General features: G+C 40.0%; 1 protein-coding gene across 2 annotated transcripts in view; it reads right to left on the minus strand.

The window, feature by feature from the left end:
* The window catches only part of TEK (TEK receptor tyrosine kinase), a 122,296-nt gene that overhangs the window by 60,912 nt on the left and 34,607 nt on the right, over positions 1–26,777 (minus strand). For both annotated transcript variants that reach the window (XM_054502247.2, XM_054502246.2), the window contains exons 2-3: positions 10,613–10,924; positions 134–244 (exon numbers count right to left, since the gene is read on the minus strand). In XM_054502247.2, coding sequence (XP_054358222.1) covers positions 134–244; positions 10,613–10,924 — 423 coding nt within the window. The remainder of the gene's footprint in view (positions 1–133; positions 245–10,612; positions 10,925–26,777) is intronic.

Consider the following 26,777-nt stretch of genomic DNA (forward strand, 5'->3'; position numbering starts at 1 on the left):
AATTTGAAAGCTTGCATCATAGCAGCTTTACTTCAAACATCTGCCCACAAGACCACAATAGGAAAATGATCCAATATGTTGTATGTTATCTGATATCTCACATACTGGAGAAAGCAATGAAACACATACTTACCATTTTTGTAAATCACTGCATCTTCTTCTTTAATCAATACCTTTTTGAAAGATATGTTCACATTATCTCCCTTGTCCACAGTCATAGTTAAAGTAGCTGGTAGGAAGGAAGCTTTTAAAAGAGAGAAAACAAATACCAAAAATGGGGTCACACATTTTCTCCAGGAGCAATTGACCTTTGAGACTCAGAAAATGAGGGCTGGCACTTGCTAGGTGTCAGATGGTTTTTGTAATGTGAAAAACAGTGGTGGCTAATGCGTTTTAGCCTTTCTTAACATTATGTACCTTTTTAAGAATCTGATGAAAGGGATGGTCACTTCCTTTATAAGAGTGTAAATATATACAAACAATATGCCTATACACGATTTTTCTATTCAGTGGTTGGGGAAATGAGGACTTTATGTTGGTTAGTTCAGAATGAATATCCCTTATCTGAAATACTTAGGGCCAGAAGTGTTTCAGATTTTATTTTTCCATTTTGAAATATTTGCATTATGCCAGCTAAGGATCCCAAATCAGAAAATCTGAAATCCAAAATGCTCCAATGAACATTTCCTTTGAGCATCAAATTGGCGCTCAAATATTTTTGGATCTTGGAGCATTTCAGATTTCAGATTTTTGGATTTGGCATACTTAACCTGTACCTATTATCAAACTAAGTCCTGATACTAACAATAAACTATATTAACTACGAATCTGCCATCCTTCTCCAATCCCAACCAAGTTTTCTTAAAGTGGAAAAAAAAATATGAATGAAATCTGAGTTTCCCCAAAGTGAAAGAGAAAAAAAAACATTTACCAAATGGCTTTTCCCCTGGTCCTTTTGTGTTGCTGTTGTTCCAAATAATTCTAATTGCTTTAGAATGCCCCATGCATTTCTCAAATAAAATGAGCAAAATGCTGGACTTACTACTTATGGTGTAAATATTGGAAGATTGAAGAATAAAGACAAGGATGGAATCTAATATCTTGCCTTCTACCTTTTAATTATATATGTATGAACTGACATAGTTATGGAACTGGACAGTACTGAGATGTAACTGGGAAAATTATTTTATATTTGACTTATAAAATCATAAGCCAAGGCCAGGCACAGTGGCTCATGCCTGTAATCCCAGCCTTTGGGATGCCAACATAGACAGATCACCCGAGGTCAGGAGTTCAAGACCAGCCTGGCCAACATGGCGAAACTCCATCTCTACTAAAAATACAAAAATTAGCCGGGCATGGTGGGACGTGCCTGTAATTCCAGCTACTCAGGAGGCTGAGGTAGGAGAATTGCTTGAATCCGGGAGGCGGAGGTTGCAGTGAGCCAAGATCATGCCACTGCCCTCCAGCATGGGCAACAGAGCAAGACTCAGTCTCAAAAAAAAAAAAAAAAAAATCATAAGCCAATTGATTGAAAATTTCTGTTACTGTGTCAAGCTTGCCATGCAACACTGACTGATTCCCTTGGCTTATTGGACAAGACGTGTGAATAAAATCTTCTAACTTTCTTCCAGCAACAAGAGTTTCTGAATTCCCTTAACTTATATCATAATCTGTAGAAAGCCAAACTCTGTGAGATAAGGAGGCATTAGCTTTAGGCTTTAAGTTAAGCCAATGTTAACAATATAAGGATCACCACTAAAGGAAGAGAAACAGTCTAACTTTCCTCAACAGGAGGGCAAGAGAGAAGAGAAGGAAACAAAAGACATAAAATGAGAAAAAAAGGACCAGAGAAAATCATGGTGTGGAAAAGACAGGATAAGGTGGCAGACGTTATGCCAAATGTATGTTAAAAGACAGGAGCTCACATCAAATTCAGATCAGAAAATCTTAGATTCTAGAATCTTAATTCTAAAACACACACACACATAAAACTGTGTGCTCTTTTCATGAAGTATACATTCAACATAATGGCACATAAGATTGTGAATAAAGGGATATAAAAATATATAGCAAACTAATACTAAATAAAGCTAGTATTGCAAGATTTATACAGAAAAAATTATTATAAAGCTAAAAATTAGGGATAAAGATGGTCATTATGTAATGATAAAACAGAACCATCTACTAACTGATAAAACCTTGTTAGATTTTATTCACATGTCATGTTCAGGAAGATATTGTAATCCTGAAATTATATATGCATCTAACAACAGAATTTCAAAGCTCATGAAACAAAAAGTGCCAGAATTAAAGAAACTGACAAATCCGTGAATACGGTGGAAACTTTCAGAAATTAATCAAAAAGACTGAAAATTGCTAAGGAAATATTTAGAACATTTTAATAACACTATTAGAGATCTGTTGACTATTCATTAACCCCTTGCTCAGTTATTGAAATACACATTATTTACCAGAACATTGCCTGTTTATCCACAAAGCACATCTCTGTTAATAACAAAATTCTCTGACCAGAATGTACCTAAATTAGAAATTAATAGCAAAATATCCTGTCCCCTGAAAATAAGAATTCCTATAAAGATTCAGACCAGGACCAAGCCTTGGGATCACAGGGATCCTGCTGAGGACCTTGTGATGAACCAGCTGGTTGCTGTGCCCTCATTCTCATCTCATCCGTGGCTTTCAGATGGTGCTTTGAGAAAGACTAATCAAGTGCTGTGTGCGCCACTGGCTGAGACAACTACCCTGTGAGGGCAAAAGATGCCTCTGAACCGTGCTCAGAAGGACCTGTGCTTTAGGTTTGTCTGCTTGCTTTCATCGGCTGTGGGCTGTGCCTGCTGACCCTAGCATGGGTGCCTTGCACAGACTCCCCTGGTGGTCAGGTATGTGAATGCCTTTGGTGCAGATGATGACCTGGGGGCAAACCCAGAGACAGCACGGGGTAGATCATTCCAGCAGTGTGAGTGCTGGAATCAGACACATTCCTGGGCTTGGATCCACCCTCTGCCACCCTTTTTGAAAGCTGCTTCACCTCTGCAAATCTCAGTTTTCTCATGTGTAATTGGAAAGTAATAATACCTACCTTCAAAGGTTGTTAGTAATATTAAGTGATGTAGGCTAAGCCCTGAGGTGCTTAGAAGAGGTCAGTATCCTTCTAATATAAACAGCAACACTGCTGTGCTGACATCTGTGATATGAACATGAGGGACACTTTTCTCCAGACCACTAAAATGAGCCAGTCATAAAGGAGGAGCAGACAGGGGACTGGATGGTGAGGGGGGCTGTCTTTGTGGGGCTTCTGCTCACGTTGCCAAGTGCTTCATTTAGCCCTCCAAATGCATGCAGCTCTTGCTCTCTGTGGCATGCTCCTGGACTCCTATGAGAATTTTTTCTGACCATTTCATGCTGTTGTTCCTGTCTATATGGTTTGTTTATATTTTCTGCTCCTTTGTGTGAGAATTGTTTAGCTGACCGTGGGACTTCTCACTCAGTATTGTGTTCTGAAAGGAACCAAGGTTCCCCAGTAGGCTCAACTCCAAGTAGCTTTCCCTCCACGACTCTGTGGCTCTTTATTATTTAGGACTGTGCTTTTTAAGCTCCTGTTTTCTTAGGGGCATTATCACGCCAGAGTTTCACTGCTGTCCAGAGTTTACCTCTGCATGAATGTCTCTAGGCTGATTGTTCTCTGCTGAGTACTAACGAAGGAAATCCAACATTCGTGTTCTACTTTGGGCTTTCTGATGACACAGGAGCCTGGCTTGTATTCAGTACACATATATTGATGTCATGTGACTTGACTAGACCATTAAAAACAATAAATACCTTTTAATAGCGCCTACTATGGACCAAGTGCTGTTATAAGCACTTTACACAAATTTAATTGTCAACCTGGGGGCGGTGGTTCACGCTTCTAATCCCAAACTTTGGGAGGCCAAGGTGGGAGGATCTCTTAAGGCCAGGAGTTTGAGAACAGCCTAGGCAACACAGTGAGACCCCCCTCCCTACAAAAAAAAATTAAAAATTAGCCAGGTATGGTAGCACATGCCTGTAGTCCCAGCTGTTCAGGAGGATCACTTGAGCTTAAGAAATCAAAACTGTAGGTCAGGCGTGGTTGCTCATATCTATAATCCCAGCACTTTGTGAGGCCGAGGTGGGCAGATCATGAGGTCAGGAGATCGAGACCATCCTGGCTAACACGGTGAAACCCCATCTCTACTAAAAATATAAAAAATTAGCCGGGCGTGGTGGTGGGTGCCGGTAGTCCCAGCTACTCAGGAGGCTTAGGCAGGAGAATGTCGTGAACCCAGGAGGCGGAGCTTGCAGTGAGCTGAGATTGCGGCACTGCACTCCAGCCTCGGTGACAGAGTGAGACTCCATCTCAAAAAACAAAAAGAAATCAAGACTGTAATGAGATACTGCACACCAGCCTGGGCAACAGAGCAAGACTCCAACTAAATAAAAATTACTTTTCATAATATCCCTATGAGATAGGTACTACAATTATCCTAATTTTACAGATAAGGAAATTAAGGTACAGAGAAGCTAGGTAACCTGTCCAAGATCACATAGCATATACATGGGAGAGCCAGGATTTGAACCAAGGAATCTCGCTCTGGATGCTTTCATAGATTATGTAAGGTTAGCACTCAAAAGGCTTTAAGGTCCAACCACCTCATTTTAAATTTGATATTGCTGAGGCCTAGGTTGGAAGATAACTTGCTTAAGATCATTTGGATGGGCTAATTCATCGGCAGAACTTAACTAAAAATATAATTCCTTATTCCATAAGGGCTGGAGAAGAAAGTAGGTGGTAGTAAAAGTTATACACAAGTGAAAACACAGATGAAAAACAAGTGAGCTCAATTTCAGTCATCTCCTTTCAATTTAATTGTTGTGTAAGTACTACAGGAAAAATGTAGTTTTATATCTGTGATTATTTTGTGCAATTTCACCACAGTCCTGTGAAGACAGTATAGCTACAGTTTATCCATATGGGAGATGGAGTTAAGGAAGACTAAGTCCCTTACCCAAGGCCTATCAACAGTGAATAAACGTGGAAGTTGAGACACAAACTCAAGACCTCCACCCCTAGTTCTCCAGACTTATCATTCTCCAGGTCCACATCCTTAGCTCTCAATTCCAGCCACTTTGAACTGTATTCAGTTCCTCAGCCGGATCTCATCACTCATGTCCAAGTCATGAATTTTCTTTCTTCTTTTCTCCTCCTTTTCTCCTAAGCCTCACCAGCTCCTGCTCATTCATCAGTTTCCATTTAGGTATCTCCAGAGACCTCACACAACACCTGGAACACAGGTTAGACGCCCTCATAGCTACTCCCTAAATACCCTGCATTTTTTCATTATAGCCCCATTCATGGTATATATCCCCTACTAGATTGGGTGTTCCAGGAGGGCAAGATCACATCTGTTTTGAAAGGTAGCACAGGGTGATGGTTAGAGCCAGGCTTCTAGAATCAGGCCTGACTTCACCTTCCCAGATCCAACACTCACTAGCTAGTAAATGCATGTAAGTTACAATAGCTAAGCCTCATCTATTAGTGGGGTCTTAAAAGTCCTCATCTGATATATATTTGATAAAGACTAAGTTAGTAATACATATAAAGTTGCTAGGGGAATGTCAGGCATACAAGTATTCAGGAAAACGTGTGGCACAAATAGAGGCTCAAGAATAATTGTGGTGGCTGGGCGCGCTGGCTCACGCCTGTAATCCCAGCACTTTAGGAGGCCGAGGCGGGTGGATCACAAGGTCAGGAGATGGAGACCACCCTGGCCAACATGGTAAAACCGCGTCTCTACTAAAAATATGAAAATAAGCTGGGCATGGTGGTGCGCACCTGTAGTCCCAGCTACTCGGGAGGCTGAGGCAGGAGAATTACTTGAACCCAGGGGGCAGAGGTTGCAGTGAGCCGAGATCATGCCACTGCACTCCAGCCTGGGTGACAGAGCAAGACTCCGTCTAAAAAAAAGAAAAAGAAAAATTGTGGAATGAAAGTATAAATGAACTAAACTGTTTCAGATTTTCCCATTTTCTTGATGCTTTTAACATATTCCTTTGTGTTATTTAGGTGCAAATGGCTCTTCTCTATCAACTTCGTAAATTATATTTGGGAAGTTTGATATTCTTAATATAAAGCTATTTCTCAATGAAAGTAGGAATAAAATAACCCTCTGTTTCTTCTAATGGATCAGTTTGAAACAGGTCTTTGGATCTGAAAATGTTTCAAACTTTATATATAATTTCCTACCCCCAAATGAAATCACCAATGAGGTATGAGTCAAACTGCTGTTGACTATTTTGGATGATGCCATTGATAAAATCCAGTTTGGCTGTTTGGGGTGTGTGAGCCAATTTAAGCTGTGTTTTGGCACATCTCAAATGGATTTTCCACTTCCTCCACAGATGTACGAGTCAGCAGCAAGCAGGAATATATTGATGTTTATTTTATCTTGCTGTGTCCCTAGGCAGGCATTTCTGAGTTTCCATGATGTTTTAATAACGAATTAATAGTGACATGAAAACATAGTTTTGGAGGTTTTCCCTGATTCACCCTAAAGGATTTCACTTCCCTCAAACCAGATTTCCCCCACTGGATGGTCAGCAAGAAAAACAGAACCTGTTCATCAGCCTGAGATGCTGTTATTGTTAAAATACAGGAGAGAACATACCTATTTTTCCATTTTGTGTAAAACTCCATAATATGTGAATGCATAGTAAAAATTTCTACAATTGAGTAGGAAAATTATCTCACCAATTTATTACTCAAAGAAATTACAATAATCAGTTGTTAAACATTTACTGTGAAGCAGATAATGTAATTGGTAATAGTTAAGTGCCTCATTTAATTTCCAAATATGTGTGATAAAATCTCTATCCTTTTTTTTTTCACATGAGGAAAAAATATGACTTCAATTAAGTAACTTGTCCTGAGCCACACCACTCAGTTGCAGAGGTAGACTTGAACCCATATCTGTCTGACTTCCACTCTCATACCTCTACTCTGTGCCCTGGGTTGCTTTTTAGGACTTCAGGTAGGATCGTTGTACTTTATAAAACAAGAGCTCAGAATCAGGGAGAGTTGTTAACATTAAGTGAGAATGACATCCAAACGGTAGTGTAGTGGTAATAAATACTGGCTCTGAAGTCAGATCACTTGGCATCAAATGCCATTCCCACCATTTACAAGCTGCTATTATTCTTATTACTATGTACCTTATTCTGCAATATATTGCTTTACCTAAGCTTTTAGGGACACATTCACTGTGTAAATCAATGCTTCTTATATATACCAACTTATTTAAAACAAAACAATTTTGTAGATATTATTACACCCCCTTCACAGATGACAAAAAATGAGACCAACAGAAGTTAAATAACGTGCCAAAGGCCACACAGCTGGTGAGTGATGGAGAAAGAATTAAAACTCAGGTGAGTATAACTCTAAAAGTCATCTTCTCATTACTGTTTCTCACTATCCAAGTCTGCCTTTGCCTCTTTTAACTGAAGTTAAGCCACCCTTTACCTGTGGTCACCTAGCCTCTCAGTTTGGGGGGATCATTACAGTGGGTTTTTAACTGCCAACGTTCTGGTCCAGTTTGCTTTACATGTTCTTATTTATACATTGTGAAGGATGACCTCAGGACAGTGCAGCAAGGACACAGTGGCACTTCACATTTTGTTCCCACGAAATGACTGGGGCATAATCTCAGATCATCTTCCTTTAGAATGTGGAAACATCAGCAGAAGAATATTAGTCTTTATACAAGTCAAATCCAAAATGACACATGTGAAAAATAATAGAGCTGACTTTCAGCCATGATAGCTTTGGCACACCTCACATCCCTTTGTTCAACCTCTCTTCCCTCAACGGAGAGCTGCATTCCTGTGAATTTCTGTTGTGTGCTTTTCCCACTTGCCCTGCTGTCATTTAAAGGTGAACATTCTAGTTTTGCTAAGAAAACCCTTTCATTTGTAATCAATAGCAATTTTATTACTTTTGACCTTAAAATGAATTTGCTGCCTTCAAATCTTTTCATTACTACCATTAGTAAATTCAAAGAAATATTTTTAGGTGGACCCCAGTTAGAGGCTAACTCTAAACTCCTGCTACTCAAAGCATGGTCCATGGTCGAGCAGATTCTCATCACCTGGGACCCGGGTAGAACTGCAGAATCCCAGGACTGTCTCAAACAACCTATTAAATCAGAGTCTACATGTTTACAAGATCTACAGGTGATCTGTAAGCATGTTCAACTTTAAAAAGCACTGATCTAAAAAAAATGCAGACTACAGATGGTTAGATTATAAAAGAAACAGGCAATCAGCAATGTGCAGAGGTGTGTTAATTAACTGGATCAGCTTTCTAAAAGGCCTGGTGGGCTCACGCCTGTAATCCCAGCACTTTGAGAGACCAAAGTGGGAGGATGGCTTGAAGCTAGTAGTTCAAGACCAGCCTGGGCAGCAAAGCAGGACCCCATATCTGTGAAAATTTTTTTTAATTAGCCAGGCATGGTGGTGCATGCCTGTAGTCCCAGCTACTTGGGAGGCTGAGGTGGGAGGATAGCACGAGCCCAGGAGGTCAAGGCTGCAGTGAACTATGATTGTGCCACTGCACTCCAGCCTGGGCAACAGCAAGACCCTTGTCTTTAAAAAAAAAAAAAAAAAAAAAATCAAACCCCTAAACAGCTGACAATGTCATTATTTTATGTAATGACAAGTCCTCAGTCCACAGCTCCTGTGGTTGTGATGATATTAATTTCAAAAAGACTCCTTCATTTTAGGCATCAGCAGCCCAGACAAAGTGGCTGATAGGGGAGAGGCCAGATCATTCCAGGCAGAACAAAGAGAGGTCACCTTAGCTGGAATTCTGTACCTTCCTCCCAGCAGTCAGCATCAAGAGCACCAGAAGTCTGCCTGCCTGTCCAGGCCTGGAACCTTAGAATACAATTATTAAATAATATTTGCAACACCATCTTCTTCAACTGCCATCACATAAGTGGACTGGTCTAAAGATTTAGCTTAAGGCCCACTTTTATTTTGAGAGAAAGACTTCATCACATCATCGCCTTGTGGGGTGGTAGCAAGTCTTAATAATCCTCCCTTAGAGGAGGCTTTCAAAATCCTCCTGCAAAATTCTGGTGTTTTCTGAGCTGGACCGGGGTACTCGACTGCTAAAAGTAAATCATGGTCCTTTTCCAAGAATGGTAGCCTGCAAAGAGGGCCCTAATTCTTCATCCCTCCCTGTATCCCTGACTCTTTGTCATTTCAGTTTGTAGTGCCCTCTCACTCTGACACTAGGCTCAGCTACTTAACTGGCTTAGGTTGATAAAATGAAGCAGAAGTGATAGTGTACAATTCTGAGCCTAGGTTGCAAAGAGCCTCATGTCTACATCTCATGTATATGAGATGTAGATGGTAGTGGTACAAAAAAAATAGAAACACATGAGGCTCCTGGCAACCTAAGCTGAGAACTGTACACTATGACCTTATACTACCTTAGCCTGCTATAGTATAAGGAACTGAGCAAAGTTGCCCCAGCCAAGGCCAGCCTACTAAGCCTATAGCCAGGCAACACTATATATGTAAGGAATCCCAGCCAAGGTCAATATATCCATCTAATTAACACAGCTGACTTAGACTCACAAGCTATAAATGCTCATTATTTTATGCCACTGTGGTTTGTGGTTATGTTACACAGCATTATTGTGGCAATAGAAAATTGATACACTGGCCGAGCATGGTGGCTTACGCCTGTAATCTCAACACTTTGGGAGGCCATGGCGGGCAGATCACGAGGTCAACAGATCGAGATCATCCTGGCTAATATGGTGACACCCTGTCTCTACTAAAAATACAAAAAATTAGCTGGGTGTCGTGGTGCTTGCCTGTAATCCCAGCTACTTGGGAGGCTGAGGCAGAAAAATCACTTGAACCTGAGAGGCAGAGGTTGCAGTGAGCCAAAAGGGAGGCAGAGGTTGCAGTGAGCCAAAATCATGCCACCGCACTCTAGCCTGGTGACAGAGTGAGACTCCATCTCAAAAAAAAAAAAGAAAGAAAATTGATATACCAAATAACCAATTAAATTAAGTTACTGATGGATATTCCCCTTCTAAAATTCTTATTTATATTTAATTTTCTCCTGAAAATATTAACTTCCATTAAGGGTATTTAGGGACAAGCAAAGCAATGTATCACATGAAAAATCAAATAAGAAAGCTCAAAATAGTCAATAGTTTGGCAATGAACACTTGTTTTCATTGCTATGATTTTCATATTACATACACATAACAGTCATCTATCCATAAGTACCATGATGCCCTTAGAACATATGAAATATTTCATTTCATCTCACAAAGTAGGCACAGTATCTAGTTAAGGGGTTGGACTGGGTAGACTCCTTTATCTCTAACATTCCATGTACCAGACATGGTGATGCATGGAAAGAGACAGACAAGATCATCAAGCTCTACACTCAGGTAGTGCATGCCCTGCCCCTGAGGGAGCAGCTGCCAAGACAAAAGGTGTGTGTGTTCCTCAGTGGGCCTCACCTGCCCAAAACTTAGGGGCATGTTACCTTGTTGACGCATCTTCATGGTTCGTATCCTGATTGCCTCTCCTCGAACTCGCCCTTCACAGAAATAAGCACCATTGATCTTACTGGCCTTTTCTCTCTTCCAAACAACTTTTTTAGCCCATTCTCTGGTCACATCTTGAGTAACTTCCAGCGGATCCTGGTGCTGGTTCATTAAGGCTTCAAAGTCCCTTCCTATGGTGATGGGCTCATGGGGGCGCCACCCAGAGGCAATGCAGGTGAGAGATGTTTCAGCATCAGACACAAGAGGTAGGGAATTGATCAAGATCAAGTCCATGGCACCTTCCACAGTTCCTAAAAGGAAAGAGAGAGAATGATGTATGACTAAGGTTATTAACATGGCCCCATTGGGTAAACTGGTGCTCACAAAGCCTTGTCTTAAAGTTGTGTGAGGATTCTTTCTAAAACGCTATTCTGACCATGTGCCTATCTTCCACTGGACAAAATCCAAAACTCTTTACCACAACATCAAGACCCTTCATCAGCTAGACCCTGCTAACCTCTCCTGCCCCACTGCATACCCTAGTTGCAATGGACTACCCATTATTCCCCCAACAAGCCATGCACTAGACATAGCTGGGTATTCAGGAAATGTATGTTGTATTAAGATGAGTTAATAATAATGACATTATAATCATTATTCATTATATTTGATTATTAGTTATCAATTGATGCTAATGTGATACTGTCACAATAATACAGTATTCTAAAGAAATATATCAACTACATAAACTTATGCCTTATAGATTCTCATTTTTAAAGAATTGCACAATTCCACATTAAATACCCCAAGATAAGTGACAGACAATGACTAAGTGAAGTCTTCATTTCCCTCAGGGCCTCATTTACTCCATCAGGATTCTTGTAAAGATTAAATAAGATAAAATACATAACTTACCAACCACTCTGTCTGTTATATATTGCATACTCAGTGATTATTATTTCATTTCTCTTTATTCTGTTTCCTGAACACTTAGCCCCAAACCTTACCCTCTCCCCAAATGTAAAAACAAAACCTTACCCAAACTTTAAATTTTATTTTATGAATTTGTTTTGTAAATGAGGAAGTACCCTTTTAAAAAGAAAATCCTCTCACGTTATTTTCTCACTATTTCTTTTTCTTTCTCTCTCTCCCCTCCCCACCCCTCCCTTTTTTGATTTCTAAAGGTTCTAACATAAGCAGATAGAGTCTGTGCCTATTCTCTCCTCTTTAAATGTGGAAATATCAGGGATGGAAAATGTTCTCTAGCTCCAGTGATGGTTGGCTCTCAAATCTGCATAAAACAATCAGGAGACTAGAAAGATCAATTGAGTGATGAGGGCCCAACTAGAGTCTCAGAGACCTTTGTGTAGAAGTGATTCAAATAAGCTACATGTTATCTTATTGAATACCCATTAAATTCAGCAACTCTGTGAGGTATGCACCATTATCTCAATTTTAAATATGAAGAAATGAAGGCTCAAAAGATTGAGCAGCTAGTTTCATTTTCCACAGCTATTGAAGGCAGAGCTGGGATTCAAATGCTCACTTTTCTTTCATTCCTTGGATACAAGATGCTCTTTCCTACCTCAAAGCCTTTGCTGTTCCTTCTGCCTGGAATGCTTTTCTCCACTCTTGGCATGGCCACCTTCTGCTTGTCCTTTGGGTCTCAGCTTAAGTGCCACTTTCTAATAGAAGGCTTCTCTACCTGCCTTATCTATAATACCTATACACTCTCATCCCATTGACCTCTAATTTGGCCTCCTGTTTTATTCATAAAGATTACCATAATTTGTGATTATTTTATTTACTGTCTCTCTAAATGGTAAACTCCAAATGTTCTGTATAGGAACAGGAATTTAGGAATTGGTTTACAATGGAATATTCTCCCTAATCTCAACATATAGAGGACTTAAGTATTTGTTGGATGACTGGGTGGATGGATGGATGGATGGATGGATGGGCAAATTTTATTTCAGATCTGCCTGATTGAAGTCCATCCATTTGCTTGGCTTCCAATTCTAGAATAATAAGGTTAAAAATGAAAGTGCGGGCCAGGCACAGTGGCTCATGCCTGCAATCCCAGCACTTTGGGAGGCCGAGGCAGGGGGATCACCTGAGGTCAGGAGTTTGAGACCAGCCTGGTCAACATGGTGAAACCTTGTCTCTATTAAAAATACAAAAATTAGCCAGGTGTGGTGGTGGGTGCCTGTAATCCCAGCTACTCGGGAGGCTGACACAGGAGAATCGCTTGAGCCTGGGAGGCAGAGGTTCCAGTGCTGCGCTCCAGCCTGGGCAACAAAGAGCAAAATTCTGTCTCAAAAAAAAAAACCAAAAGTACTCCCTCGAGTCTGAACTGACCTCCTTGCCCATATTTAACTGTTTTGGGGGGAAAAAAGCATTATTCCCAAGGTTTTGGGGAAAAAAAATTACAATTTTTACAAAATGCCAAAGAAAAGTGACCAATGACTGCTGAGCGTTTAAGGCTAATATTCATTTACCAGAATTTTTGAGCACCTACTTATGTCAAGCACTGTACCTGATATAAAGTCCTCAAACAATTTGTTTTTAATGGCAATTGCCAGTGCTTACTGTATTCAGTGATGTTTTGAGGATAATCTTGGTACAAATTAAACCTTTATCTGAATGATTAGGAAGAAAAATTTCAAAGTCAAGTCTTCATGTAAGCAGGAGTTACAGCTGCATTTTATTGTAATATTAACTCATTACATGAGATTGAGGGAGAAAATCTCCACTAGAATGAGTTCCCAAGCCTGGCCTTGAAGCATCCATTTTACTTCTAGCCTCACTGGTAACTTTTAAGATCTCAGGACAGAGAATACAAATTAGGATAGTAAAAACATTGAAAGAGACGACAAGCTACAAAGCCTAGCAGTGGAATTACAGCCTCCAAAAATAACACCAGCACACACCTCCCCTTCCACGTACATACCCAGGCCTGACTCTGAGTGAACACCACTTCATCTCTTACACTCACACATTCCAGGCATGTTCCAGAAAGAGTCATCAAGAGGAAGGAAACACTGTAATTCTTTCAACTCCAGTTCAATCCAGCCCCATTTCTAGGGCCAGTCGAGAGTCTTGCCAAAACCATAGGATCTGCTCTGAACTCACAGCAGTGGCAGTGGCCGTGGTTTATTTAATAGCTTTAGGAAATAATACAAAATGCAGTTGATTTGAAAAGACAACCACGCTATGTATAAATTATTTCTAGGTATGGATCTAGTTTCTTTTTCCTCTTGCTCCTTTCAGAGATCTCCCTTTACTTTCAGTGATGGAAAAGGAAATTGTGGCCTCTGGGAGTCTGGACTTGACTATACTTCGCTACCCTTGTTCAGCATGCCGGTTAAGGAAGCCCTCTTCCACCAGCCAGCGCTCTGTCCTTTCTAACCCCATTTACAGTACCAGAAGGATCTTCTATGTGAGCTTTGGGTATAAGAAGACATACCTACCAGCTTCCTAGGATGGGTCTTGAAAATCACCTGCTTAGTTTTCTTAAAATGAGAATCTATAGTTGTATTTGCTAGTATCTGCCTAAAGAATTTCTAGAAGGCGACACATAAAAAGAAGAACGATGACCTATTTGGGGGAACTGGGTAGTTGGGGCACAATGGTAAAAGGAAGACTTTTCACTATACACTTGTGTGTACTGGCTTTTGAATAATTTGACTATTATTCACACATAAAAATTAAATGTAAAAAAAAATGTTATGTCCCATTCCTTAAAAAGGGGCAGCTGGAGGCTGGGCGCGGTGGCTCATGCCTGTAATCCCAGCACTTTGGGAGGTTGAGGCAGGCGGATCACCTGAGGTCAGGGAGGGATAGCCTTAGGAGAAATACCTAATGTAGATGACAGGTTGATGGGTGCAGCAAGCCACCATGGCATGTATATACCTGTGTAACAAACCTGCACGTTCTACACATGTATCCAAGAACTTAAAGTGTAATAAAAATAAATAAATAAATAAATAAATAAAAGAGAGAGAGAGAGAAAATGGCAGCTGGAAAAGAATCAAGAGCCATGGACATATATGTCCCTTTATGTCTCATCCTTCATCCCTATATCCACTCCAAATCTCAAATTACATCCAAATAATGCATTTTTCTCTTTCTCTCTTTCTCTCTTCTTTGGACTAATAATAGGAAATGTGATGTTATCTCACAATGCTGAAAAATAAAGGAGTTAAAACTTAATGCTGAAAAAAAAAGTAGCCAAACTTAGCCTTTCAGAAAGAATAGAGCAGAGGCTCCACGACAATGAGTACAACTGTGGTCCATGGCGTCTTGAAAGAGTTCTGCTGCTGACACCATGAAGGGCATGGCTGCAACTGCATATCTGGTGCCACTCAAGAAATATTCTATTAGAGACATTTCCTGAGAATCATTGCCAGAAGACAGATCCTATCTGGGCTCATACCAATATCAGTCTCTCTGCTTAATACCCTTTCTTATGTTATAGCACTATCCTCTCCAAATCATGTTGGGGACGGATAGTGAGTTGTTTCATCACAACCATATCTAAAGGGCTCTGATCAAATTCATTAATAGTTTAATTCATACTTCTATCATGAAGGCTAATAATTTGCTAAAACAAGATGCATATTTAATATCATACATCTTATAAGTTTTAGAGATTAATGCTATTTTTCTTTAACAAAGATTTCCCAAACACTTTTTCTTTTTTTGAGATGGAGTCTCGCCCTATTGCCCAGGCTGGAGTACAATGGTGCGATCTCGGCTCACTGCAACTTCCGCCTCCTGGGTTCAACGAATCTCCTGCCTCAGCCTCTCGAGTAGCTGGGATTACAAGTGCCCGCCACCAGGCCCAGCTAATTTTTTTTGTATTTTTAGTAGAGGCGGGGTTTCACCATGTTGGCCAGGCTGGTCTCGAACTCCTGACCTTGTGATCCGCCCGCCTCAGCCTCCCAAAGTGCTAGGATTACAGGTGTGAGCCATGCGCCCAGCCTCAAACACTTTTTCAATGTTTGCATAAAAGTGTGTCCTTGTTTATAAGGAAATACTTGGCATTGTGGCATGACATCTACCAAGTTAATAACCAAGCATCACAATTGAAGCATAACAATGCTCTAAAATGTTTTGCTCACTGTATTTTCTGTGTTCTATATTGAACAGTATCTAATCTTTCTTAGTAGCATCTTCTCACTAAATCTTATTATGGTGAATTCAAAATGTTGTTTAACTCTAGTTTTTATATTTACATTTTCTTGTATTCAATATTGCTATGAATAATGAGCCATTAACTAAGACATGGGAATATTTTTATTTAAAAATATTTATGGAAATTATTGTGGGCCTGAATCAACACCCATATTATAGAATTTAATTACATTAGAAATTAGAGACAGAGCCATGTTAAACTGTGTTTAAAGAAATTGTAATTTCTCATTTTCTAAAAAGGTGCTCCAGAAGTTTCTGAAAGTGGAAGAGGTGAAATCAAGAGAATGGACTCTAGACCCACACCCTCACCCACTCCCAATGAGCTGCTCAACTTTATTTTATTTTTTTGAGGGGGGGGCTTCATATAAGATTTTATTTGAAAGAAAAAAATTTTGCTTAATTAAAAACATAAAACCTCAAAGGTCAGCAATTTTCCTTTTTTCACAGATGAAGGGGATGAAAGGTTAAACATATCAATGAAAATATACTCCACTGCAGCACAACATGCTTGCTCCAATTAGTTTTTTTTCCACATTGCAATTCAGATACAGCTACAGATGAAATCAAGTTCTGATTTACCCAGTTCCCTGATCTTCGAAGTGTTGGCAAGCTAGGAGAAAATTTTAGGCAGGTTAAATTATTGCATCGCAGGCTTATTCCCTTGTGCTTCTTACTACCTCAGAATTGTAGTATTGGGTGGAATTCTGCTAATGTGTGTTTGGAATAATGCATCATGTCTTCAGAACAACTAACTGTATGGTCACTGTATGGTTTTTTGGAAATTTGGTATTAGCTATGGTTAAATTTTTCAAAAGGTGTTCATGGTAATTTCATCTTTGTAACAGAAGTAGATATCTTAAAGTTCTAAATATTTGAAATACCAATTAGCACTTCCTTGGCCAAAGGCATTTCAGAAATCAGGGAATTGGCAATGAACTGAAAAGGTCTGAGTCAAAAGCCTTTCTGGAATTAAGGCCGTGGCAATGAGCCGAAGAAGCAAAGACAACGCCCAAACTATCCAGGATATTTTGCGAAAATTGTTTGGATTTTAGTTTAGGTTTTTTGTTTTTGCTGTCCTGAAAAAGAAAAATTATCTTCAGTTCAAAAAGCACTCATTAAATTGTTTATATGTCCATTCATTCACTTACCAAGCAGACTTATTGCATGCTTACCCTGTGCCAAGTACTGCACTTGGCCCTGGAGACACAGCAGTGAATATACAACCATCTCATAGCTTATAGGCAAATGTAGCCGACAGACATGGAAAACTAATGACATAAACATAAATACAGATAGGTACTAAGAGAGAGAATTACAAGATGCTTATGAGACACCATAATGGTAAACTTTATCAGACTTGACTGTTTTGGAGGAGGGTTTGGGGACTTTTAGCCTAAAGGAAAATTGGGGTTAGCCAGGCAAAGCAAGAGAGAGATGAGAAGATAATCAGAAAAATCTTCCCCAAAATGGTAACTACTGAGCAGTAGTTACTCATTTCTCAAAAATGAGTTTTTAGTAGGACTCACTTCTGAAATATTCTTTCTCTATCTTAAAGTTGCTATTAATTTCCTTCTGTTGGGCCCTAAGAACTACCAGCACTATTCCCGTGTCAACCCTATGTTAAAGTATTTTCAGTATATTTTCTGCCTTCTTGTCTCCCCTGAAGAAATCCAGTTCCCAGGCATGTTTCCAACACTTTAATCCTTTTTTATTCTCTGTCTTCCTTTTGTGTTTGTAGTAAGTCTCTGAGCAATAACTTCTTCCTCAAGATTCCTTCCAAGAAGATATTGGGCAGCTAACAAGAAGATACCAAAATATACAAAACTGGAAATAACTAAAGGAAGTTGCTAACATTTTTATTGTATAGCTGGGAGTTCAGAGTTATCCAGAGGCATCCTGGATGTGACTGGGCTGTGACTCTCTAACAACAAACTCCTGTTCTCACCCAGGAGTTGTACCAAGCCAGTTTCCCCAAAGGCCATGCCCGTTTCCCATCCCTGCTTTCCAGCCAAATGGGACCCTTGTCTGTCTGCTGGAGGGAATGACATCCTCTCGCCACCTTCAAACGCCGGAAATTTTCCACCTAGGCCAAATAACACATGTGTTAGTTAGAATGAGGATCAGTCAGCTGGCAGGAAACTTTTTATTTCCAGGGAACAGACAGAGCATCCACACAACGAGACTTTACTGAACATTCATTTATATGCAAACTCCATTCTGTGAGGCAGTGGGGGTGCAGGAAGCATGGTTCCATCAAATCAAGGATTGTTTACACCGGAAGAGGTTTTACAGACTGCTTGGTGCAAGCCTCACACCTTATTTTTTTGAGACAGTGTCTCACTCTGTCACCCAGGCTGCAGTGCAGTGGTGCAGTCACTGCTCACTGCAGCCTCGAACTCATGGGCTCAAGTTATCCTCCCACCTCAGCCTCCTGAATAGCCAGAACTACAGGCATGCAACACCCCTCCCTCCAGCTAATCTTTAAATTTTTTGTAGAGATGGGGTATCACTGTGTTGCCTAGGCTGGTCTCGAACCTCTGGGCTCAAGTGAAGCTCCTGCCTTGGCCTCCCAAAATGCTGGGATTACAGGCATAAGCCAACAAGCCTGGCCAAGCCTTACACTTTATAACAGGCAATCTGAGGCATATAGAAAAGAGACCAGTTGGTAATTGCACAAAGGGCAGTGGTAGAGCCAGCCCTCAAGTGCTGATTTCTCTCCAGGGCCCTTTCTGTCACCCCAGAGTAGCAGTGTTAACAGCCAAGTCCTTAGGGTGAGGGAATATGGAATGTATCTACATCTAGCAGGAGGGCACCTGGAGAATCCTGGAGTTTGGTAGAAATTGGGGGAAGAGAAAAAAGATTTTGAGGAGAGGTGGCTAAAAAGCTAGAAAGGGTACAGGACAGAGAAATTGAGAATATCTAGAGAGGATTTTTGGCCACCTTACAGATTCCCTTAAGCCTGGCAGTGCTGCCTCATAATCTTCCCTATTCACTTTGTCTCAAGAGTGGGATGCTCTCTAAATGCACCGTGTTTATCAGCACCAGGATACCTGGTATGGGAAAAATGCATCTTTGGAAACAGACCACCTTTTTCTGGGCTCTTCTCCTGATTCAATTACCTGCCAAGTTCCCAACTACCCTTATGCTGCTCAAAGACGTGCATACCCACACCCACAACCAAGCATATCTATCTTCCAAGACAGTACTGAACAAAACTCAGTGTCTCCTCAGTGCCCTGTTCTTCTGCTCCCAACAGAAAAGGCAATTTGACTGACTTGTCTGCACAAAGAGGAGAATAAGCAAGAATCGCTCAAAGTGACAATTCACTGAGAACTATTGGAGAAGCAAACCAAAGAAATGAGTCTATAATGGAAGAAATTCAGGATTATATTTGCTTAGAGGAGATTGACAAAAGAAGTCACCTAGCCTTCCTAGTAGGCCTGAGATTATACCATGCAGAAAAGGAAACTGACAATTTTTATTATATAATACATAATAAACACAATGCTAAGTGCTTTACAAACATTGTCCACTTGAATTCTCACACTATTGAAGGAAAGCATTTACACTCAATTTTATAGGTTAAAAAACCCTGAAATTCAGGAATGTTTAGGGATATGCCCAAGGTCACATAAGTAGAAAGACAGAATTTGAACCTATGTCTCACTGATAATAAGTTCCATTACTACCTACCACGCTTTAGTCTAAACACCATCTAAAAGTCAATTTTACCCATCGCTGTATCTCTAACAATGAGTGCAATGCCTGGTTTATAATAGGTATTCCATAAACATTGATGAATGAATAAATAAATAAATGAGTGAGTGAGATTGGCCTTCAGTGAATGAATTCATTCAATAATCCTTTACTTTATTACTATGGGCTGGGCTCTGTGCTGCTTTCTGTGGGTCAAGAAAATAATAAAAAATAAAATATGGTTTCTGCCTTCAAAAAGCTTACATTCTGGCCATCCAATGTCATGAAGAAAAAACACTGATAGATTTGATCACATAAAAAGCCAAAACCTTCTACACAGCAAAAGATTATATAAATGAAGTTAAATGACCAAGTAGAAAAATACTGTTACATGTAAAACTTATGTTACATGTAAAACTTAAGGAATTAATATGTATAACATATAAAGAAATTTCATAAATCATTGAACCAATAGCAATTCACAGAGAAGGAAACACAAACAGCCAATCGCAGTAGATTCACGAAAAAGTGGTCACAATATTTTGCATTTAATTCCATCAAGAAGCGGAGTTTCTTTCTCCATCTCTTGAATCTAAGCTTGGCCATGGAACTTCTTTTGATCAATGGAGCATTAGCCAATGTGGCATAAGCAGAGGCTTGAAAAGTGCTTGCCCACTGGGCTCTCCCACTGGGCTTGCACTCTCTTGCTGCTGCTCTATGGAACCCTGAGGCCATCATGAGGAGATGCCAAGACTAACCTGCTAGAGGATGAGAGACCAATCCAGCTTAAGCCAAAGAGTTTCCCAGATGACCTACAGAAGCATAAGTCATAATAAATGTTTGCTGTTTTACCATTATGTTTTGGATGCCTTGTTACTCATCAAAAGCTGATATACTCACAACATGTGAAAAGTTGAAAAGATGTTTAACCTGACCACAGATCTCAAAATGCAAACTAAAAAGACATCTCATTATTTGCCTATCAAATTGTCAAAGAATGGAGAAGGTCATAATATCTGGTGCTGGCTGTTGAATAGAAACATCTATATTGTTGATGGGCAGTGTAACTAGTATAACATGTTTACAGGACGTGCTTGCAATATCTACAATAATTGAAAAGTTATATAAAAGCTAACCCTAATTCATCACTTATTATATGTCAGGTACTACTCTAAGTGTGTCAACACATAATAACTCAATCCTCATAGCAATCTAGGGAGTAGGTACTATGACTGTTTCCATTTAACAGAAAAGGAGACTATGACAAAGAGAGATTAAATACTTGGTGATTGTTACACAGCTAATTTGTAGCAGAGCTGAGATTGAAATTTAGGCGGACTGGTTTCACTCCATTCTTTCAACGATTAAACTATATTACACCATCTCACATCAAAAATGTCTAACAAATCAATGAAGTTGTTTTCAACAAATAATATTGGAACAGTTGGACATCAATATGCAAAAAAAAGAGCCCTAACCTAAAACTACCCATGTATACAAAAATTCACTAAAAATAGATTGTGTAAAACATTAAAATACAAAACTTTTGGTATATAGAAGAAAATCTTCATGACACTGGAGTTAGAAAGTGATTGTTAGCTATGACACCAAAAATTAGCTATCACAGACACCATGAATAAAAAAGAAATTGATACACTGAATTTTATTAAAATTTAAAACTTTAGTCTATGGAAGACATTGTTAAGAAAATAAAAAGAGAAACCATAAACTGGGAGAAAATATTTGCAAATCACATATCTGGCAAATGACTTGCATCCAGAATGCATAAAAAGCTCTCAAAACTCAACAGTAAGAAAACAACTCAATTTTTTTAAATGAGCAAAAGATTTGAGACACTTCACCAGAGAAAATGTATAGATGGCAAATAAGCACACAAGATATTTAATATCATTAACCATTATGGAAATGTTAAGTGAAACCACAATGAGATACTGCTACAAACCTATTAGAACAGATCAAAAAACACAAAAAGAAGAAAGAAAAAAGAAAACCTGATAATACCCAGTGCTAAATAGAATGTGTAGCAACTGCAATTCTCGTCCATTGATGGAAATAATGTAAAATGGGTGGTATAGCCACTGTGGAAATTGGTTTAATAATTTCTTATAAAGTTAAACATACACTTACACATCACCCAACAATGCCACTTGTAGGCATTTACCCTTCAGAAATGAAAATTTATATTCATACAAAGAATGTTGGCAGGGCGCAGTGTCTCACGCCTGTAATCCCAGCACTTTGGGAGGCCGAGGCGGGCGGATCACGAGGTCAGGAGATCCAGACCATCCTGGCTAACACGGTGAAACCCCATCTCTACTAAAAATACAAAAAATTAGCCGGACATGGTGGCGGGCACCTGTAGTCCCAGCTACTCGAGAGGCTGAGGCAGGAGAATGGCGTGAACCCGGGAGGCGGAGCTTGCAGTGAGCCGAGATCACGCCACTGCACTCCAGCCTGGGAGACAGAGTGAGACTCTGTCCCCCCCCCGGCAAAAAAAAAAAAATAGAATGTTTACAGCAGCTCTATTTATTCATAATCACCCCAAACTGGAAGCACCCAAATATCCTTCAGTGGATAAATACATAAACAAGCTATAGTATATCCATGCTACTCAACAATGAAAAGAAAAAAGCTATTGCTACTTGCAACAACATGGCATTATGCTGAGTGAAGAAGCTAAAATCATCTTGTACCTACTGTCTGACTGCATTTATATGACATTCTAAGAAAGGCAGGCCTGTAGGGATGAGACCAGATGAGTGGCTGCCAAGGATTAGGGCTGGGAGAAATCTGACTACAAAGGGGCAGCACAAAAAAGATTTTTGGGGTGATGGTACTATTCTGTATCCTGATCGCTGTTCTTAGTGGCAGATACATGAGTGTATGTGTTAAAACTCATAGAGTTGTATACACACAAAAGCCAATTATACTGTATATTAATTTTAACAATTATAATAAAAATGTATCTTTCATATTTACCAGTAAAAATATACAAAGATATGGCAAGGATATTCATTGCAGCATATAGCCACAAATTGTAAACAATATAAAATTCACCAACAGAAGCATCTCTATTTAGAGATGCTTATTTATTTATTTAAATAACGGTACATACATATAATAGGGTATTATAAGTTTGCATGAGCCTTGAAATGTAAAGCGAAGAAAATAAGATGTAGAACAGTATGATGACATCTAAGCTTAGAAGTCATACACCAACCTGATAACAGTGTTACCTGTTGCTGATAAAATTGGCAGGTACATGGGGGCTGAGAGAAGCAGCAGCATAGAAGATATTCACTTATTGCTTTGCATGCTTAGTTTTGTATTTCATTTCCTCTATAATTTTAAAATAAAGATTTTTATTTATAGGAAGGCACAAAACTAATCAATCTAATGACATTGTTCTAATTAAATATTGACATGTCTGTCTTCTTCCTTAGACAATGAGCTTTCTGTCTTCAACGCCCCAGCACCAAGCACTGTGTTTGACAGACTACCCATTTTAAATATGTATGAGTTGAACTGGAACAATTCTAGCAGTAACTGAAAGTAATACATCTTAAACCCAGGCGACTATTTTGTGAATGACTAATTGCCTGACATGATTAACAGGACAGTGGAGTCATTAAGAACTTTGGTCTTGAAGTTCTGTCTTAGTTTCCTCATGTGTAAAACAGGGCGATAGCTTCTAAATCATTGATTTCTGTGTAAAGGACTATTTGTATTATCATGGCACAAAGCCAGTTTGATCAAGTAAATCTGTGTGAAATTATGGTCTGTGTCAGCCCCAGAGGAAGACTGTTTTTAAAGTCATCTTGGAGCTAAGACACCCTTAGAAGGAAGGACGGCTCACGGCTTTGTGTCCTGCTGTGTGCTTACCCTCCCTCACACTTCAAACCCACATGGGCAGGAAACAGGCCGATCAAGAGCTAAGGAAGAGTTCCTGTGTTTCCTTCAAGAGTCCTTTGATTCTTGCCCCCTTTTTTACAGGGCTGACCTTAACAGGAGACCAGTTCTCTGCACGTGCAAGCGATTTTGGAAAAGCAGTTTCACAACCAGCCTGGCAGTGTGGTGGCAGCCTTGGGGATATCAGGGGGCTATTTGGAGATGAACTTAAGAAGTTGCTTCTTGGGCCTTTGCCAGCTGAGCCTCAAGGAGACCACTCACCTAACCTAACCCAAAGAGCCCACATATGTGTCTATAAGCCCAAGAACCCCCACTTACATTTTCTTCATCTTTAGAAGTGTGTGCACAGTCGATATTCTATTCCTGGCAACACTGTCTTGTGGAATTCTCTTTGTTCAACCTGACAATGAAATATACTCTCCCAATATTTTGCTCAAAGAATTCTCTTTTCCCTCCCTATATGTTGCTTCTCTTCCCTCTTAAACAGGACAGGAGCTCTAAGTTCTGAAGCATAGTTCTCCAGCTCACTAGAGGGGACATATTCTTAGCTCAGTACTGGAAGAGGGCTCAGAGGCCCTCCAGCCTTGTACCATTTAGTTTAGGAATTGCTTTACTACAATTTTGGAATCTATTGTCTTCCAGGTCATATGTGAATTATTTCAGTGATTGTGTGCCACCTATTTGGGAAGTAGCTTGTCTGATCACATTCCCTCGCCTCAATTAAAAAAAAATCCTGTGTGCTTTCAAATGACAGATACATTTGCCAGGTGAAATTCCAACTGGATTTTATGTCTGTTTTTCCTCTATCAAACTGCAGGCCTAAATCTCTCAAGAGTCAGAGGCCTATGTGCATTCGTTAAGAGAGAGTTCTTGAGAAACTTCAGGTATAAATGTATTAAGTGTAATCCCCATGGGCCCCTACCAGTCCTCATATTCATTCCAATGGCAGTAACATCATTCCAAACACATTGGGAGCTCTTCTTTACGAATCCTCCGTAGCATCTTCGCATGAGCTACGCTCTTTACATATTCTCCTTTTCCTTTTTTTTTTTTTTTTTTTTTTTTTTGAGATGGAGTCTTGTTCTGTCTCCAGGCTGGAATGCAGTGGCGTGATCTCAGCTCACTGCAAGCTCTGCCTCCTGGGTTCAAGCGATTCTCATGCCTCAGCCTCCCGAGTAGCTGGGACTACAGGCATGCACCACCACGCCCAGCTAATTTTTGTATTTTTAGTAAAGACAGGGTTTCACCATGTTGGCCAGGATGGTCTCGATCTCTTGACCTCGTGATCTGCCCACCTCAGCCTCCCAAAGTGCTGGGATTACAGGCGTGAGCCACCGCGCCCAACCTCTTTTCCAGTTTTTCATGAGCTATACTCCCTGTCTGCATCGCCTTCCTCCAACACTTCTCTTCTCTCCACATTCAACTGGCTAACTCCTCCTCAGCCTTCAAGACTTGGCTCATGCTTTCCTCTACCCTGGAAAACCTGCCAGATGCCACATGGAAGGGGTTATGTCTTACTGACCTTATAAACTTGGTAGCCAGTAGGTATGGCAGTATGACAGGCCATGATCCTATATACAGCAGCTGCCATGCATTTCATGACACTAATGGCTTAGGAAAACAACTCCTCCTTTATCTTCCTATGTAGACAATGTGTGTGTGTGTGTGTGTGTGTGTGTGTGTACATATATATATATATATATGTATGTTGTTCTGGAAGTAAGGAGACAGAGCCTATCTCTGCAGTCACTTGAGGAAAAGCCGTCTAAAACATGAAAGCCAGAGAGGCAATTTCATTAAATGTTCAAATCAGATATTCTGGTCATGGGCTGGGTCTATTCTTAAGTCACATTTAGTACATAAATTTAAACATCACAGTGTATGAGTCTCACTTGCTAAAACCAGGCTGTTTCTCGGTTCTTCTCTTCATTCTGACAACGTGTGCTCCCCTCTCTGGCTGCTCTCCTCCCTTCTCCACTCAACCCTAGATCCATGGTGGCTACCTATGTCCCACTGGGTTCAGGTAACGGAAAGTGCCAGCAGGACATACAAGGGTGGAAGGACAGTGTGGTCGGCTATTTATTTTCCCAGCTCCGTCTCTGTTGAGCCATCTACAGAAGCCACAGTTCTTAGGGACAACCTTCTCTTGCCAATGTTCTCTCTAGTTTCAATCACTGCTCCCTACCCTGGTGCTTTTAGGTCTACCTACGCTCATTTCAAGCAACACACACAAACAGATAACACCATGCTTCCTGTGGGTTGATAAAGAAACAGAAGCCTAGCTTTGTACATGCTCCCTCAATCTTGAAGCACTCCCTTTGGGTACCTCCCTAGAGTGGCTCTTTAAAAAGCAGTGTGCAAATCACTACTATCAAGTGTTTGCTAGTTATGTTTTACAATAGCAGTGTTTCAATGACACATGAATAGTTACAAAAATCATTAATAATAGCTTTAACTTGTTAAGTAACTTCCACAGTCTAGTTACTTTAATGTGCATTGTTTTTAATGAGTTCTCACAACCACCATATTAATTAGACATTATACCTCCATACCACGGATGAGGAAACTGGCTTAGACAAAATAAGCAACAGTGATGACTAAAGGAGATCTCAAATGTAAAACATCCGGAACAGTGTTAGAATTCATAACTCTTCCTTTTTCCTAACAAAGTCGGGCACAGTAGCTTCTCCATATGCATTGTTTGACTGGGAACCCCTTTGCCTTAGTACTTTGATCATCCCAGTAGAAACACGAGTACTCTCTGGACCACATGTAAGACTATGAATCTAAAATAGCAGATTTCTCTTGGATCTCATTTCCCATTCACCACCTTGCCAAAACTCAGCAAGTGGCTATGGCCTTAGCCCAGAAATTATGGCCTGACCAGTGCTACGGAAGTCCCCATTTCCGTTTTCACAGTGATCTCACCAACTTTCAGGACTTTGCTTAGCACCTGTTCCAAATCTAGGTCTCTAATTCTGTCTTCCCAATAATAAATGCATGTTATGAAAGTGCCTGCTGGACACCTAGATAGGTATCTCAAATGCAACATGTCCAGTAAGAACTTAGTATCTTCTCTCAACCTTCACTCTTTCTCTCATTGTATCATAAAGATTCACCTTCACAAGTACAGATGCTTAAAAACTCCAAGTTATTGTCAACAACTCTTTCACTGCTAATATCCAGTCCATTGTCTGTCCATTCTAGCTCTGTATTGTCCCTCACATTCCTTTTCATATCCTCATTCTCTCACTTAAACTACTGCAAATTTTTACCTTTGGTCTTTTTAGCCCCAAACTCCCTGCAAGCTTTCCTTTCCTGGACATTGACATTATTTCTCCT

The sequence above is a fragment of the Pongo pygmaeus genome, chromosome 13, assembly GCF_028885625.2.
Source record: "Pongo pygmaeus isolate AG05252 chromosome 13, NHGRI_mPonPyg2-v2.0_pri, whole genome shotgun sequence".
NCBI lineage: Eukaryota > Metazoa > Chordata > Mammalia > Primates > Hominidae > Pongo > Pongo pygmaeus.